The following is a 19,354-nucleotide window of genomic DNA, read 5'->3' on the forward strand; positions in this document are numbered from 1 at the left end:
ATAGCAAAGGTGATTCCTATAGAAAGAAAATACAAAGAAATAGATATCAATTAAAAGCAACTTGAGGGGCACCTGGGTGGCTCAGTCATTAAGCGTCTACCTTCGGCTCAGGTCATGATCCCAGAGTCCTGGGATCGAGCCCCGCATAGGGCTCCCCCTGCTTGTGTTCCCTCTCTCGCTGTCTCTCTCTCGCTCAAATAAATAAATAAAATCTTAAAAAAAAAAAAAGCAACTTGAAAGGCAATAATACAAATCAGTGGGAAAGAAAAGACTATTCAACAAATAGTACTAAGACAAGAGCTATCCTTTTGGGAAAATTAAAATTAGATCTCTACCTCATATCACATATAAAACAAATTTTTCAAGAGTCATATAGACAAAAGATCTAAATGTGAAAAGCAAAATTTTGAAAGGAATAGGGAAATACTTCTTGAAAAAGCTAAAGGAAAGGACAAGCTATAAGGAAAAGATTAGTAAATCTGACTGTATTAAGACATTTTAAAACTTTTATACAAGAAAGAATACCAATGAAATGTAACCTTATGTCAAATGGGATTTTTCTGGTTGTCCTGACACGGTGGATAAATCCAAAACTGATGAGAAACGATGCTAAGTTCTCCATGGTCCAAGACCAAGTTTTCACTAGCAGTTGGGGCCAGCCACCGCCCCCTCAAGGCTTATTGAGAATCACCAGACCAGTACTTACCACCAACTTCCTCCTCACTCCACATAAGGAAAAGGACTGAGACATGGGAGGGATCGCGGGCCTTTGGGGTGGAGAGGTTCTTCTCTCTCTGGGTGGAAGGGAGGTGGTGTACCTCCATTCCCCAGAAGCCAAGAGAGGGGAAAAAGCCAAGGCAATCACTCATAAAGATTACAGTTGCCTTGGGGCACCTGGGTGGCTCAGTCAGTTAAGTGTCTGCCTTCGGCTCAGGTCATGATCCTGGGGTCCTGGGATCGAGCCCCACATCAGGCTCCCTGCTCGTCCAGAAGCCTGCTTCTCCCTCTCCCACTCCCCCTGCTTGTGTTCCTGCTCTTGCTATCTCTCTCTCTGTTGAATAAATAAATAAAATCTTTAAAAAAAAATTAGAGTTGCCTAAACCAAAGTCTTGGCATCCTGCTCCCAATTAAATATCAATTCCAGCAAACTTGCCGACCTGCTCCTGGCAATTAAGTCAGAGAGAAAAAAGAACTCAGTTAAGAGTGGAACAGCCACTGGGTCAACCTGTACTCCCATTATTTGGCAAACAGATAAAATTTCCTCTACATTGGGTGGAAGGCAGTAGTACATATCAGTGGGAAAGGGGAGTCTATTCAATGAATGGGGCTGGGATGATGAGATGTCCCTGTGAAAAGGTGAAAATTAGATGTGAACCTTAAATCAGAGCTAGATCTCTGCTTCAGGAGCTGTGCAAAAGGGAAGGTAGCCCACATGGCCTTTTCAAACCCTCTCAACATGTCCTCCAACCCAGTTACAGAGGCAGCACATGGGTGCCTGCCACAGTGAAGATGTTAAAACTTGGTCAACATTAGAGCAGTAGTGACAAACAAGGAAGAAGCTGCACCTACAGTTCACTCAAGTGAAAAGATGCTTGCCCCTTGGCTTCTTCTTCCCACTCCACATAGCAGAGGATTAGCACCTCAGTGAGTTAGCAGGGGGATGTATGTACAAAGCAGACCACTACCTTTCTCCACCAGAGACATGGAAAGGTTTAGCTTGTGCTAGGAGTAAGGAGAAGAGCTTTAGATTTGGAGATTCATGGTTCAAGATCAATTTAACTGTCTCTTTAATTACAAAAATGAGACTTTTTAATAACCAAGTCACTGGAAAGTTACAGAGTCTTGACAAGATGTGTAAAGGGATCCTCCATCCAATGGAAAAGAAGAATCCAAAATAGGACAGTTAGTGGAAAAATACTGAAAACAAAGTCATTTTATACACTCATAAGCTGAGACTCCTTAATGAACCCATTACCCAAAGTTAAAAGACAAACCAAAAATTAAGAGAAGTGGTTTGCAAAATACATCAACAAAGAATCGGGATAAAGACTATTACAGAATCTTGAGAAGTCAAGAAGGAAAGACAAAGAGCCAATTAGAATTAGGAAAAGGAATTTAAATTCACAAAAAAAAAGGAAATCTAAACGATCAACATATAAAAAGATGTTCAATCTCACTAGTAATCAGAGAAGACTAAATTAAAATAATGAATACATTTACACCTATGAGTTTAGCAAACATTTTTCCTTCTGAGAATTCAAATCTACAGAAGAGTTGAAAGTAAAATGAATTCACATATACTCTTCACCTAGATTCACCAATGTTAGAAAGTTGCTACACTGCTTTCTCTCTGTGTATTATTATTATATTGCTAAGGCATTTGAAAATAAATTTCAAACATCATATCCCTTTATCTGTAATAACTTCTATATTTCCAAAGAACAAGAATATTCTCTTATATAACCATGCCACAATGATCAAACCTTAGAAAAAGTTACATGAGTCAAGGACTGTGTAATACATAGTCCATATTCAGTCTCTTTTTTCTAATTGAAGAACAATACTGCTTTCAGATGTTATTTATCTTTAGTCTTCCTTAATCTGGAATGGTTCCCTGGCCTTTGTCTTTCATGATACCAACATTTTTGAAGATGTACAGGGCAGGTGTTTTTTAGTAGGCAAAATTTTAAAAATCTGTTAATACCAAGTGCTTCTGAGAACAGTGAGAAACTCTTGTACCATGTTGCTCAGTTTATATTAGCTGATATAACTTCTCCCAGGTATGTCATCCAGAAAAACACAAATATGCAAGAGTAGACATTTACTAAGATGCTCATTATAGCATTATTTATAAGAGTCAAAGAAAGAAAATAAGCTAAATATTCATCAATAGAGGAATGAATAAACAAAAATGGTTTATTCCTACAATGGAATATTATACTATACCAGTGAGAATGAAAAACAGGATATACATGTATCAATATAGGTAATTCTCAAAAAGCATAAAGATAAGTGTAAAAAGCAGAATATGTAGTATATTATTCATTTATGTATATTTTAAAAACACATAAAACTAGTACATAAAAGTATGAATGTACTTATATAAGTAATAAATATATAGAAGCATGCATGGGAAGAACACACTTGAACTTCAAGATCGTGAAGATCACTGGGGAGGGATGAAGGCTAATGTGATAGGGCAGGGGCATTTAGTTGTATCAGAAAATCCTTACCAAAAAAGGTCCAAAATGAATATGGGAAAATGTTGACATTTATTCAGTCAAGATGGTAGTGGCACAGATGTCTAACAGTATATTTATGATACCCTTCTGTGTTTGAAATAGTTTATGATTAAAACAAAATAAAATAAAAACTATTAAAATGTTCTTCTGAGTAGGTTTTTAATACTGCCTAACAAATTGATGTGCCTCCCCAGCCTGTGCATTCATTCCATCTCCAGCAGCAACAGCCCCTCAATTATAATAAACAAACATTTTTCACTTTTACAAACAAAGCTGTAAAAACTTTAGCTAATACCTAAACTGAGAGCAATTCAGAGCTTATAAAAGGGTCTTGTTTGGAACCATTCAGGAGTGTGTTATTTAGAAATCCTATCTCTACAAAAAATAAAACTGCTTAAAAATTAAAAGGAGGCAGAAGGAGTTTGGAGTAAAAAAAGAAATCTCTGAATTTGAACAGGTCTTTATTTATTAGCTGAGTGAACCCAAGGTGCTTTAACTCTCTAAGCTTCTACTTCCCCATATAAAAAAAATGGGGCAATAAAAACTCAGAGGTTGTACAGATTAAATCATCAAATGCATGTAAAAGCAGAATTTTGCTTAGAAGAGGTTCATTCTTGCTAGTATTATTTATAAAGATAAAATTTGAAGGCTAAGATATTGCTACCCACATGCTCTAGTATGATACTCTCTAAAATATTTAACATTATCCAAAACTATGCTTAGAAAAAGCCTATGAAAAGTTATATTTACTGCCAGAAAGGAAGATGATAGGAAAATAAAATATTTTAAAAATTCAAGTAGAGTACAGGATCCCTAGAAACACCTGTACAGAATCATTCAGATTAAATTCCCTCACTGAAGGGAAAACAGGTAGATACATTCATCTTTAATCTATACGGAAAATTATGGTTATAGGCTTAAATTTTTTCCCTTCAAAATTGGGTGTCTTAGGTTTTCCATGTATCCCACAAAAATTCTGTTTTTTAAAAAAATTTCATCTTAAAAGTTACAGCTTAAATATTTTTTATATCTACCACTGTACTAAATTTGAGCTTCTCTACAAGGCATGAAGACACCTGATGTTGGATTGAAATCAGTTTCCCCACACATGACACTACCTGGCAATTGTCTACCCCTCAGTTCATGCTGGAAAGATAATTCATGTGAATTCCAAAATTATGTGCAACTCAGAGAAGGGGTGAAACTTAGCCATTTCCAGTCTGTTAGGTAGCTTGCCTGGTGAACCTGAGGCAGTATTGTGTAAGCAGTTAAAAAAGTGGGCTGCAAAGGCAAATTGCCTGGATTTGAGTTGTGACTCCATTATTTACAAGTTGTGGAACCTTGGCAACTTAATCTGTATAATGGAAATGTTATAATCTACATTGTAAAAGAGATAATATAGGTAAATTACACAGTAGGTGCTCAATTAACATAACTATTATGCTCTCATTATCAAGTATGCTTCTGTAAAGCAAATCTTGATTAACCAATCTTAATAGTGATGGTTATATGGGCAAGGATCATAAAACATATGTGACACACAAAATTACCATTATAAATATTATCTTTAAATTTTCAACTGATTCCTTAATCAAAGCCAGTACCAAAAACTAAATTGACCAATAACAGATTCCTCATTTTCCCTTCTTGGTCAAGTTACTAACTAATGGAATAGAAAACTAATGGAATAGAAGTCTATAGACATTGGGGAGGGTATGTGCTATGGTGAGTGCTGTGAACTGTGTAAGACTGTTGAATCACAGACCCGTACCTCTGAAACAAATAATACATTATATGTTAAAAAAAAAAAAAAAAGAAAAAAGAGAAAAGGGGAAAAAAAAGGGGGGGGAATCGGAGGGGGAGAGGAACCATGAGCAACTATGGACTCTGAGAAACAAACTGAGGGTTCCAGAGGGGAGGGGGGTGGGGGATGGGTTAGCCTGGTGATGGGTATTAAAGAGGGCACCTACTGCATGGAGCACTGGGTGTTACACGCAAACAATGAATCATGGAACACTACATCAAAAACTAATGATGTAATGTATGGTGATTAACATAACATAATAATAAAAAAAAGAAGTCTCTAGAGTAATTTCCATAGTCCACACACCTCCAGGAATTATCCAAATTTCTTGGTATGATCCTGTGAATCACTCTTTAAGGTAGACATTGTGACTTTTGTAGAGTAGACTATGGATTTTCTCTATCCAGGGTATGGAAAGCCTAGATAGTAGTTACCTTAAACATTATCTTTTGCAAGCAAATCTGAGCTCCTTTCTCAATTCTCCATTAAGACTGGGAAAAGGAATGAAATGTGGGTGGTTGGATATATGGATATGCTCTTCATTCCCAAAAGGCATCAAAGCCTCTCTTCTCGCTTATTTTTCACTGATTCAAATTCAACTAACAATCGTGAAGCACTCTATCTGGTACTTTTACATTCACTTTTTTCATTTAATCCTACAGAGAAGGCAAATTTGACTGTTATCAGTAGTTCCATAATATGGATATTAGCAACCTTTAAAGTATTACTATAAGGTAAGACTGATTTAAACAAACATAAAGAACCCAGAAGTAAAGAGTAGAATTTTAGAGAGGGAAGGGACCTTGGAAGTCATATGTTTTTCATATTTTCATACCACTCACTTTGACCCATCACCATTGCCCAGCCTCTGAATAAACATCTGTGGTTCAGAGCCTATTACTCTTTCCAGACAGCTGATTTAATCTATTTTTAGACAACTGAAGCAGTTTAAAAACAATTCTTTTGTATGGCACCAAATCTGCTTCATTGTACCTTCTAACCACTGGTCCAAGCTCTGTTCTTTAGAGAAACAGAGAAGAAAATCGCTTCTTCTACTGGATCAGTTTTCAAATATTCCCCTCCTCTGGGTTTCCCTAGGTTCCCATACTATACCATCTTATTTATGTTTCACCTATACCACATAGCCACACCACAGGGTTGTGTGAATGTTCATCTACATTTTTCTTCCCTTCCTTTCCTTCCCATCTCAACCCCGCACTTCCACTCCAGGGAGAGATCACTGAAGGCATGGACTGTATCTTTATATCCTTATAACGAAGGATGATTCTTAGTAGTGGGAGTCTTGAATGTGCCCTCAAGCTCATTGTAAATGAAGCTTAATGTGAATGTCTCATATTGCCTCCTTTAGAGGAAAGCTGCCATGTGCTTTCCAGTAACACCAAGCCACCTATGGTAGCCTTCATGGACTGGACCAGGGACCACCATGTGGGTCAAAGGCAGCCTAACACTACCTGGGCCAAACGTGTCCCCAAGCCAAAGAAGTTGGTTAAAGCAGATCTGCTACAGGAGACACCAGAGAGAATAGGACCCAAGAACTTACAGCCTTACCTCTGTGGAGTCTTAGAAAAACTTCCCATTTCTTAAGGTCACCTTAGTATATCTATGTACCTTTAACTTGAACTAACACAGGTGTTCATGAGCAGAATTCAATCAAGGCTATCCCTTCAAGTCCTTATATTTTTCAGAAAAATTATCCCTAGTTCTGTAAAAAAAAAAATCTTTACACACATAATAAAAATGATCTCAGCATATTATTAATAATGTTAATATAAATAATACTGCCATTGACCAAAGTATTTTTGAAACTCTTCCTCTGTTGTACTTTGAGGCGCATTTGAATCTCTCTGCTTTTGAAGTAATTGGCGAAGAAATACTCATTTAGATCTAAAATACATAGGATGGTAAAACCAACCGGTGACAGCCATGTGTTTTTTTGAAGATGGATGTGACGATTTTTGAAAAAAAATGTAAAGTCCTATGGCATTGAGTCTGGTTGAAAAGTGAATATCTGAGTTTAGTAATGAGACTAAAGCAATTTTTGTGTCTCATAAGCTAATTATAAAAGTAATTCTTTAGAGATATTCAAAAAATGTTAGGAGCTGTGGTAGCACCATTAGAATTAGTGTATCCCTAAAGGTTACCACTTTGAAGAAAGTAATCCCCATTTAGCAGATTAGGATCTAGGATTTCTTTAAGGTAAGTCATATATTATAATCACACTACATGAAACAAAAATCCATAACAACTAAACCAATTGTTACCACTTGTGGAGTTCATAGTAAAAAAAACTTTATCTAAATATAATCAAGGTATTTATATGAAGTTTGATTGGCATGTGAGGTTTGATAGCTGATCAAAACTTTTTTTCTCAGAGTTTATAGAAGCATAACAATTTTCAGAACACAAGAAGTTTGAATTTGATGATAAACTTGGGAATTTCTCTCACTTCTAAATCATTCAAAAGCAACAAGGAGAATAAGAAACAGAAACATAAACTCCTTTGATGAAACTTAAAGGGATCCATACCTTTTTTAGAAAGGTTATATGAAAAGATCAAGTCGGGGGGTGAGGAAATGCCAAGGGTGGACATTCATGGCTGAGAACTTCCCTTGACTTTTTGATACAAAATCTTGAGAAGCTTAGAATAGAAGAGTAAAGGAGAAATTATCAAGGAAAGCCATATTTGCTAGAAGTAGTCAGTGAGGTTGAGAGGGAGTGTCTGACTAGTCCTGTAGTGCTATTTTCTGATAGGGAAACATGAAGAAAAAGTGAACATATACAATTCTGTGCCTAAAGGAAAATTCTATTAGCTGAGAATGAGGATCTGGAATTCTCCAACATTCCAACCTCCTGAAAGCAGCTGGTTCAAGAACTCACTTCATTTAAAACTGAGTAATAATCAGTAAGGAATCTACACAAAGTCTATTTTAAGATAGTCTAAGAAAAAAAGGATAAAACAAATAGCAAATAGAGAATAATCACCAGAAAAATGTTAAAGAAAGAATGAAAATACATGATGCCATCATTCAGATACATTAAAAAAAAAAATGAGCCAATCTTGTCTTTAAAATAAGAGCACAAAGAGGGCAAGGAAAATAAGGTGAACCAAAAAAAGGAAAGGATATATAAACTTGAAGATCTCAAGAAGAGGAGGAAGAAGAAAATAAAATCATCACAGAAATGAAAGGTAAACTTGAAGTAGCACAAACGAAGACAGACCAAAAAGAAAAAAAAGATACAGTATGAGAAAAAAGGAGCCAAAAAGGAGAAATGGATGAAAAATTCAAATGGATTAGAGTAAAAATGGTAGCTATAGAGACAAGCAAAGAAGATTCAGCAGGCATCTAACTGGTATCTTTAAAGAAGATAGCCCAAATAAAGAACAGAAAAAATATTTCAAGATATAATTTAAGGAAATTATTCAGAAATAAATGAAGACTTGAATGTATGGATTTAAGAGATGTACTTTGTCCAGAAAAAATTCATGCAGATTCACCTACAGAATAAACAACAGCAAGTTATTGGATTTAAAAAATAAACAGAAAATTTGGGAATTCGTTCAAAATCTCAGGTCAACAGTATAAGAAAAACAATCCAGCCTCAAACTTTTTCACATCAGCATTTCATTCTAGAAGCAGTGGAGTGATATTTACAAATACATCAAGAAAGCAAAGTCAAATCAAAGAATTGTATAGCAAGTCAATATAAATATACAGAAAATAGTTTAGAATGTGAAATAACTGAGGGAACATAGTTCCCATAAGCTCTTTTTGAAGAAACTAAAGGAAGACAAACTTTAACCTACAAAGAAAAATTATGACAAATTATCAGTGGTGAGTTTTGACTCTGTGGAACTAGAATGAAAACAAATGTGGGTTATAATCCTGACCAGGTAGTGAAAGGGATCAGAACATACCACCCCGATATTTATAGCACTTTGGCATGAGGATTACTTTGAGCTGAAGTCGATTAAGAAGGAGAAAACACAGAAAGAGCTCACGACCCTTCTCCTACCTGCCTAAAAGCAAGACATAAACTTCCCTTTATGAAGGTCTTCCCTCTCTCCTGTCCCATATCAGGAGGAATTAAAACAACCATCATCACTGGAGACAGAGAATTGGCACTGAGATGCATCTGCACAATTAAACCTTAATAAACTAACCCTAATCTTCTGTTGGTTTTCTCATATATTACCCTCCCGCAATTTACTACTCCTGGGAACGCAAACCTCTTTTCCTTTGTCTTGTCACTTCTCCCCAAATTTACTACTCTTTGATAAGATGGTATATAAGCTCCACATTCTAACTACCCCCTTGAGTTACTCATCACTGAGTTCTCCTGTGTGTACACACTTTGCGTGTGCAAATAAACTGTTTTTTTTTCTCCCATTAATCTGTCTTTTTTTAGTTTAATTCACAGGCCCTAGCTACAGAACCTAATGTATAGAGAAAAGGTGTTTTTTTTTCCTCCTCCCCCACAAATTCTAATGATTTAACCAACAAAAGCTGAGAGAAGGGGGGAAATGATGGAAGATAAACACATTGATTTTCTCATATTTTAGAGCTGGAGGATGAAAAGATAAAACTCGCAACTTATAAATCAAGTAACAGAGATAGAAGTGTGTGTAAAGACATAAAGATAAGCACCAAGACAAGTAATATAATCCATTTCAGGAGTGACTGCCAATTCTCTTCACGGGTTTTTTAGCTTGGCAAATAGCCACTAGGAATTACGACTTTATTTCCCAGCCTCCATTGCAGGTAAGTCGTGAAACTTTACAGAAGTTCCTTACAAGAAGGAGGCTTATCTTTCTTACCTATCACCTTCTAAATGTCTTTTGGAATGCATACATAAGTGCCAGAGCTCCAGTAGCTTTCTTGGACCAGAGAGCACGTTAGACTGAAAGCCAGTCATGACAGAATTATATGATAGAAGGGCCTTGGTCCCTGACATTGGTAGGTACCATGCCAGCCCTGGAATGACCACTTCTTGACTTCTTGAATAGGTGAGAGAAATAAATTTTTGTTTTTTTTTTTAAACATAAATTTTATGCTTTTTTTTAACTACTTAGTGGGTGGTATTTGGTGGTTTTGTGTGGTTTGCAGCAAACTTAATCCTAATTAATATAAACAATAGGAGGACTACTTTATAATGATCCTGAGTACACAAATAAGATCTGAATAAATGGAAAGGTATGCCATGTTCTTGAAAAAGAAGACAGAACATTATAAATAAGTCAATTTTACTTACGTTAATACAGCCACAATAAAAATATCAACAAAATATTTTGCAAACTACACAAGCTGACTCTAAAGCTCAAATAGAAATATAAACAAGAAAGAATAACCAGGATATTATGTAAAATAAGTCTTAAAGTGAGGACATGTGTATATGTAGGTCTGTGTCCATATATTTTGCTTGACTCTTGTTCTAAACTATAATAATTAATGTGGTTCTATTGCATATGGAAAGCCTAAAAATAAATCTAAGGAGATAAAGAAATTTAGTAAGTGATAAAAGTGATATTTCAAATCAATAAAAAGATAATTATTAAACATATCCAGCTATATAATCATCTAGAAAAAAATAAATTTGGATCCCCACCCCCACTTTGCATCAAAATATATTCTACATGGGTCAAAGATTTTCATATAAAATGTGAAACCAAGAAAATGTGTGTAAAATATTTCTTAAGTATTCTTATGTGGGGGAAGACCTTTCTAAACAGAATACAAAATCAAAACCATAAAAATTTTGTGGAGTTTATACAAAAATCAGAAAGTTGGCGGAAAATTATTAAACAGACACACAACAGACAGAAAAAAAATTTTCAATTCATATCACAAAGGGCTGATTTTCTTAAAAGAATTCTTCTTAACTTATAACAAAAAGCCCATCAAGAAAAGTAAATACATAGGATCTCAAACATATGGAACACTAAATAAAAGATGGTCAAGTTCATTTATTACAAATAATGCAAAATAAAACTACACTGTGATACCATATTCACCCATCTATTTGGCAAAGATAAAAAGCTTTTGGTAACACACTGTTGGTACATTAAGGAGGAAATGGGCTCTCTCATACATTTATTTTAAGAATATAAACTGGCACAAGCTCAATCAAAATCAGGTTGGTAACAACTAAAAAATTAAAATGCCTAGATACCAGACAATTTCATAGATTTGCACGTTTCAAATGTCATATATACAAGGTTACTTACTGCTGTGTTGCTTGTAATAGCTAAATATTGGCCATATCCTCTATCTCCGCTGATAGAACACTGACATATTAAATATAACCATATAATGGGATATAATGTAACCACTAAAAAGGCTTTGACAATCAAGTGTGCCAAGCAATTTTGCAGAATTTGCTGCTTCCAAGAAAACTGTACAAAACTGTACCCATTAATTGACATCACCATCCATTATAAATTCCTGGATCCTCATTCTTGTGGTCTTGGACACATCAGAAGTCTACAGTCAAAATGATCAACCAGATGGAAAGTAAAAAGCTACAACTTCTTCTGAGTTGGAATTTAGCGTTCAAACATCAATTCTAATATCAAAATGCAAAACATACTCTAAAGTAGTACTGATGAAACAATATAGCCTAAGAATTCATTGGAAAAATGGATTACCTAGAGAAATGTATCAGGTTTCCATACTATGAGAGCATTATTTTCCTAATATTTCATATCTTTCACTGCTTTTCCAGCTCAAGGTATTGGAAGGTGTTCTTTGGAAACTCTGGCAACACTTTGCTTTTAATATCACAAAGAACTCTTTTTCCTCAACCAAAAAAAGGAGGACTTGGACTCTGATTTCTAAAGTCCTGTCCAACTACTATACTATTTTTCTCTCTCTACTGTTCTATCCTTGTAATACATCAGAACATAATTCTACTCACTACACACACACACACACACACACACACACACACACACACACACACACAGGGAATTACATACAGATAAAGAGATACATCTACTGAATGCTTACCTGATAACGTGTTGGCTGGTTGAGAATGCTGTTAAAACTGTGTGATTCAAAAACTCTTGAGTTAGACTGAGTGAAGAGGTTTAACTAGGAAAAAATACAATTAACCTAGTAAATTAGAATACATTCATTGGGAAACCAAAAATATAATCTACTATATTCTCCTTGATAACATTTCCAAGGAACATTTTGTGGAAGTTGAATTTCATAAGTGATTTAATATATTTCCAACAGTAAAAATTAACATGAGCAACATGCTCACACTTGTCAAGATGTTCACAAGGTGAACTGCAATAGAACTGAAAACCTATTTTTAAAATCTGACTCATACTAAACATAATTGTCCCTGGGGACTTGGATGTTTTATCAAAATGTATTCATGCCATCTAGAAGGCAAAGATGCCTAGAAGCAATTCTCCCCTCCTGAGCCTATATTCGTCTCCTACACTTGAACAGAAACACACTACAAGTTCGAATGGATCATTCGATAATTTATAACACTAAAATATGAGCCAGAATGACGTGTCTTCCTAGGTATCACGGCCTTATACTGACTCAGATTCACAACTTTGAATAAAATAAGCTTAAAGAATTTTGGGTTTCTTTTCTCACCCTCTTTTTAGGGTTTAACTTCAGAGTGGGGAGAAAGAGAAAGTAAGAAGAGCACACTGTTACTGGCTACTCTTTATGCATGTGAGCAGGGACCGCCTCTTACTCTTGCGCAAGCTGCTACCGATTAGGTATGATTCAAAGGCAGGGCCCCCAGGCCAAAATGGGTATTCACCCACCACCTGACTTCCCAGCGTCATAACTCAGGAATGACTGCGATGCTAAGGGGAAGGAAGTGGCACCATCAGGCCAAGAGAAAACCGTGGCTAATCGAATTAATTCTCCTCTTTGCCACGGGAGGTCAGTATCTGACTGTTGCCTGCCTGAGGTTAGTTTTACTACTGGTTAGCGCAAAAGATTTCTTGAGGCGACTTCCTCTCTTCTAAAAAAGAAAAACAGAGACATATAATTTCTCCAAATTTTTACTCAAGTCAGTACACAGAGAGTATCTATTAATATTCATAGTATTAATAATATTAAAGAGATTTAAACATCTCCATGCACAATTTAAAAAAATAAAATCAAAGTGATGGTTTTAAACTGGATCTGGAGAGACTGGGAAGCCAAGGCTCATGGCCTCTTGAGAGATCAGCGCCCAACTTTTTTTCTACTTCCAGCAACTTCTCTGAAAAAAAAAAGCTATTCTTTCCGCCAATGGTGCAATACAGGCAGGAGAGGACACCTCAAATGAAGCACATCTGATCCCCTCACATTCCTTTGCACCAGTTGCATTTCCTTTACAGAGGCCCAGGCAGCCACAAGCCACCGGAATGTGCTCTCTCTCGACCTGACTAATTTACACTCTCAGAAGTGAAGTCAGGGAAATCAGTTGTCTACAGAAAGAAAACTTTAAGTTGTGAAGAGCAAGAGCTGTGGGTTCCCATACTTGAGAAGCTTCTGGTTTTAAATAATAAAGGCTCAGTTAATAAATCCCCAGAGAAACAAAGCGCCTTCAAAACAAAGTCAATTTCAGTCGTGGCAGGAATTGCCCAGGATGGCAGTTAAAGCCTGGCCCCTTTAAGAGATCAGCGGCCCTGCAAGGTGCTGAGTATAAGGCAGTCGTGTGTAGCAGAAAGAGCTAGACATCTGATGCTGGAAAACTTGGATTCCACACCTACCCCACAACTGGCTAGCTCCCTGACCTGTGTAGCTACTTTAATGGCTTCAGTGGTCTTATTTATAAAATGGGAATAATAATAATACCTACCTCACAGTGTTGCATGAGGTTCAAATGTACAGCAAAGCACTTTGTAAACTGTGAATGAGGAAGGGCACTGATATTTGTTGAGGCTGGAACTGTGTACATCTCTCTCAAATCATCCTCACATGAACCCTACAAGATTTCCTCTCTTTCAGAGGAGACAACTAAGGCTCAGAACGATGAAATGACTTATCCACGTTACTTGCTAGGAAGCCAGAAGTGCCAAAATTCAAATCCAGGTCTAACGCAGAGGCTGTCTTCCTTACGTTGTACTGCTTCTCACTGTGTACATATGAGCTACTATTTGAAATCATGGGATGAGATAGCCCAATCAGTGCCTTAAGAGCCCACATCCAGGTAAAATTTAAAAAGGCTTAAAAGGCTTAAAGAATAAGATGCCGGGGTATTACAAATCTTAGAAATGCACATCTATTTTTTAAAGTGAGAAATTAAATTGCAGAAATCCAGTCTTTTTTCCCTAGCTTCAACTGAGAACAAGTACCTACCTCTGCTCAACAGGCCTGTACTTTATGGAGGTAACACTGCCACCTGGTGGGCTTCCGGGGTATTACAACTAGAGGCCATTTTCACAACTTAGGCAAAAATGCTATTTTAACTCCACACATTTGCTCCTCTATGTCTTGCTCCCTGGTATCTGAGGTCCTCCTCATATCCTCTGCCTCCTCTACCAATTCTATCTCTGAAAATTAAGTTCATTATTATAAAGTACTATCATAAAACTCATCTTTGTTAAAATCAGAGTATGACTCAAACTAAAACCCAAGTATGACTTAAGTGGGACAACTCTGGGACAAACCATTCTTGATTACATATAAAAATGGTACTTATGATTAATATATGAGGATGCTCTTAGGTCTGTGTCAATTTTATGATAGTAAAAAAAAAAAAAAGATTACTTAGCCCAATCAAGAGTTTCTACAAATAAGAAGAATATGATGGTGGTAAACTATACATATAGCCAAGAGAAAAATGTGAGGTTAAAACTATTTAACATCAGAATAACAGCTGAGAAGCATGGAACACACACACACACACACAAAACCCAGAGTATTTTCTCACAATAACATTTCTGTTTACTTTTAACAAGTTAAAAAAGATGTTTTTGTTTTTAATCTGGTACTTTGCATGAAATTCTGACCAGAAGCAAGGTACAGACTAAGTGACTTCTTGAAACACTGTGAAGATACCAAGTATTAGTCTGTGAAAGACTATGGAATGGACAGTAACTTTCAACATCTTCTAAGTCCACACATAAAAATTACTGAACAAACATCAAAGACAAGGAGAAAGACAGAACATTCATCTTCAGGTCTTGGTGAATTTTGGATACCTACCCTGGACTTGGAGTTACCCATTCCCATTTCTATATCCTTCTGTAGCCGGCTCCTCCTGCATTTAGAGAAGTTAATGATCCACATGACGAAATAAACAAATGACTTCGGACTAGGAACTAGACTGAAGGGTGGAGGTAATGTTTTTCCATCATCAAAATAAGATAACCAAAGTTTTGAACGGGCAAACTTCCATTCTACATCACTGTCATCCTGTGTCACAAAAACAGAAAAGAAATAACGACTCATTTTGAGTAAGGGACAGGCGGGGCTAGGTAGGGAGAGATAGGTATGTGTGGTGGTGGGGCACTACGGGATTAGGCGCACAGAAATTCCAAAAGTGCAGAGGTGTAAGGACACCAGAGAGAAGGGAACAAACCAGACTACCCTGCCCCAGGTGTCAGAGGTAGAATCTTGTTACAACAGCTACCTGTGATGAATAAAGAATTACTGGCCCCTAAAAAGGAAGTAAGCCATTAAAGGTGTTGTCACTAATCCTTACTCAGTGGTGCTATCAGTAGAGACGTTAAAAGGATTTAAGTTCCCTAGTTAGCCTTCAATAAAAGACCAACCCTAAAAGCCCTCAGTGGCAACCCTGTCAGGGACCCCCCTCACTCCTGAGAGCTTTTTCTGTAGCCTTGCTTAATAAAACTCTATCGCTTTATTCACTCTCCTTTGTCCACGAGATTCATTCTTCAACTCCGTGAGACAAGAACCTCAATCCCCTACTTCGATTTTAAAAACCAAATATTCCAGTAGGATCATACAATGAACCTAAATTATCCTTTTGAAATAGGTAAGTGACTTGCGTACATTTATCTGCATATAACCTCTATTGGCCTACATATATTCTTAGTACCGCTAAGAATGTTTTTATTTTTCTCTTCCATATGCCTCTGTCTCTACCCACTGAAATTTAACCAGAATGTCCTGTTCCCCAGCCAAAAACAAAGCAAAAATGCTAGAAAAATTCAAGGTCAAGGAAGGATGAAAAGATAATTCCACATATTCGACCGTACTTCCCCACTCCTTACCTGCCCTCCCTCCTCATCTAGACCCATCCAAGGCAGGCTGTAGATAGACTATAACATACTTCAGAGCAAAAGGAAAAAGACAGCACTCAGTTGAATTGAACTTTGGAGGTTATGTGTCTGCCATCTATCCTCAAATGTCACATGAGGCCCTCAGTGACCTACTCCTGTCTTATATGTCCTTTTGATGAAGGATAGTTGGAAGGCAGGCATGCAGGGACAAGGGGCCCCCACCCTAAGAGGAAACTATGCTTAAAAGGATTTTACACCCCTGGAAGGAGTACTCCACCCCTTCCCATGTGATCAGTGACAAAAACCTGATTGGACGATAGGCACGGGGAGGGTTAATCAGGTTAAAACAGCCTGTCAACAAGCCCATAAAAACCCCTAGACTTAGAAACTCTGGTGGCAACCTTCTTGGATCCCCTCCCACCTTGGGAGCTTCATACTACCACTTTGCTATCACTCAATAAACTTTTGCTTTGTTTCCCACCACTCCGTCTGGTCCACCTCTTCATTCTTGCAAGCAGCGTGACCAAGAACCGTGGGCACCAATGAAGGAGAAAAAAACCCTGCAACACTTTGATTCTCAGTCCTGGCCCATGGTGATGGAGAGAAGAAATGAAGAGGAGGGGGGTCCAAAGGTGGGAGAAGTTGGCTTGCTTATCTCACACTGCCCAGAACTGCTATTACCACACTCAAACAGGTATTCAGGATCCCACAGTTTTCATTTCTGGGGGACCTAACTTCTGCTTTGAGAAACCTTTTTGTGTGTTCCTAAAACACACACAGACTCGGTGCATTTAACAAACAGCAAAGCACTAAAGAGATACTGAACACTAACCTGGAGGACAAGGGAAAGCACACATATGACGATGAAGGAAGGTATCAAACCAAGCCCAGTCCAAAACAAGAAGTAGGATAACTTCAACAATACTAAAAATTCTGACTGGATACAGAACATTGCCAGTGTTTGCCAGACATCTAGTAATTCCTCTACTGGGATTTTTCCGGTGCTTGGCTGGCTAACCTAGGAGAGAATAATTTCCCTATGGCCAATACTTCTGGGCCCCCAAATTTCAAAACTTGAAATGTACTGAGAAGGCAGAGTGATGGTAAATTCAGGGGGACCCCTGCTGTGCTCCTAGAAGACACTGGAGGCTGGGGGCCTATCTACCCAGGAAGAAAATGTAGGGAAATGTCCTGACTCTGCTTGGGCATAAGCCTCTCTATTTAGATGAGCTGGAAATCCACCGTAGGGCACAGAAACAGATGTGATGTACTGTTAGAGTGAGATAGCAAGAATAGACACCACGGATAGAAAGCAGGTTTACCTCAATTTCTTGATATGAGCTATTAATCATAGCAATTAACATGTTGAGTAAAACGACCACCATAGTTACATTGTATATTCCATAAAGAACGTATCCAATATTCTCTATGAATTTGTGATCGTATTTGAGCACAACGGAAGTGACTTCAGATAACCCAAATATCGACCAAAACAAAGTCTTGAAACTTTCTTCTACACTGTTGAAAGAATAAGGCACACAGTAAATAAACTGACAGTTTTCAGTATGAAAAAGTCAAAAGAGAAACAAGTTAGGGTCTGAATTCTGTACAGAAGTAAAATGCCATCATTAAATATCATCATAATAAGCCCCAAGAGTATAATTATTTTATCATAGTATTTAATAGAAATCATTCTCTCAGGTTTTCAGGAGTTTGTGATTAAATAGTGCCAATGCCCAGCTTTTCTGGAAGTTATCAAGTGAAAATTCTCTCAACTCAGCAGAGGAAAGCTGAACGTCATGCCATGATACCCATTCCTTTCCTCTAGGAGGATGGAAATTTGGGGGTTGATTTTATTCGTGGTTTAGACATTTAAATCAGGTTTTCTGGAGTAGAACAAGGCCAGGATAAAAATTATATACTCACTTCAAAAAAAAGTATGTACAAACACATTCCCTGTACTGTGGCAGCAGGGAAGAATGAAAACCACCTAAATACCCATCAATAGGGGGGTGGGTAAATAATTCCGACATCTATATGATGGATGGCATTGTGGCCACTGGGACAATGAGACAGATCCATCTACATGTGTTTATATAAAATGATATCTGAGATCTATTAGGTAAAAAAATAAGACATAGCAAGAGTGAAATAGTCTATCATTTGACTAAAAAAGAGGGGTTTACAAATACTTATAATCTTGTTTATGTATAAATTATCTCTGAAGGTATCCAAAAGAAACCATTGCCTCTGTGAACTAAGGAGAAATAAGAGACTGGGGTCAGTGGTGAAGAAGGGGACAGATGCTTTTCACTGTAGACGCCACTCTGTGAATTTTTTGCCACAAGAATATATTCCCTACCTAAAAGTTGTACTTAACTGGAAATGAAAAGGAGGCAACAGATTGAAAGATTCCTGGTCTTTTCCTTTAATTTATATAACTTACTCCCTGAGTCTTCCATCATAGAGATGAACACTTAGGCCCTTACCAGATTATTTACCTACTTTTATCCCCTCAATGAACTTTGCCAACTGAATTTGCCTGGTTTTGGCATATAACCAAGTTGCACCCACTGCTTTGTGAATCACAAAAATAATCCTTAAATTAAACAATTACACATGTAGAATTCCATTACACAGAAGGTTCAAAAGTCAGTCCTTTTTCCAAAGAAACAGTTACGGTAACAGTGTTTTTTAAAAAAAAATTTGTAACAGATTCTAAATAACGATTCTATAGATTTACAGGTTTTAGTACTAGTTGGTTTATTCATTCCATCATTCAGCAAATATTGATGGAACAACTATTATGTTCTAGAAAGTGTGCTAGACCCTGAGGGTAGAAGTTTTAACAGAAAGGTTCCTACTTCTATGCAGTTACTCTCTATCACAAAACATTTCATTGTGTGATGTTATAGCATAGATGGTAGCAGGAGACTAAGAAAAACTATAATCTCTTCATTCCTCGCCATTAATGTAACAGTAACCCCAAATTCTTTGACTCCTTTGTCTTGTTCTTTTGCAGACCTTCTCACCTCTAACTTCAAGAATACAGATTCCTGAGAATCTGTATGTATGGGAAGA

At 37.0% G+C, this 19,354-nt stretch overlaps 1 protein-coding gene across 8 annotated transcripts in view; it reads right to left on the bottom strand.

Moving 5' to 3' along the window:
* Positions 1–19,354, bottom strand: part of TRPC3 (transient receptor potential cation channel subfamily C member 3) — a 70,672-nt gene that overhangs the window by 6,549 nt on the left and 44,769 nt on the right. For 3 of the 8 annotated variants that reach the window (XM_073892210.1, XM_073892207.1, XM_073892206.1), the window contains 4 exons: positions 17,596–17,791; positions 15,234–15,443; positions 13,885–13,932; positions 12,072–12,155 (listed from right to left, as the gene is read on the bottom strand). In XM_073892210.1, the coding sequence (XP_073748311.1) occupies positions 12,072–12,155; positions 13,885–13,932; positions 15,234–15,443; positions 17,596–17,791 (538 nt within the window). The remainder of the gene's footprint in view (positions 1–12,071; positions 12,156–13,884; positions 13,933–15,233; positions 15,444–17,595; positions 17,792–19,354) is intronic. The other 5 variants (XM_073892211.1, XM_073892208.1, XM_025874007.2 and 2 more) reach the window with 3 other exon arrangements.

The sequence above is a fragment of the Callorhinus ursinus genome, unplaced genomic scaffold, assembly GCF_003265705.2.
Source record: "Callorhinus ursinus isolate GAN/ISIS: 27379988/994484 unplaced genomic scaffold, GSC_fseal_2.0 scaffold4, whole genome shotgun sequence".
NCBI classification, from domain to species: domain Eukaryota; kingdom Metazoa; phylum Chordata; class Mammalia; order Carnivora; family Otariidae; genus Callorhinus; species Callorhinus ursinus.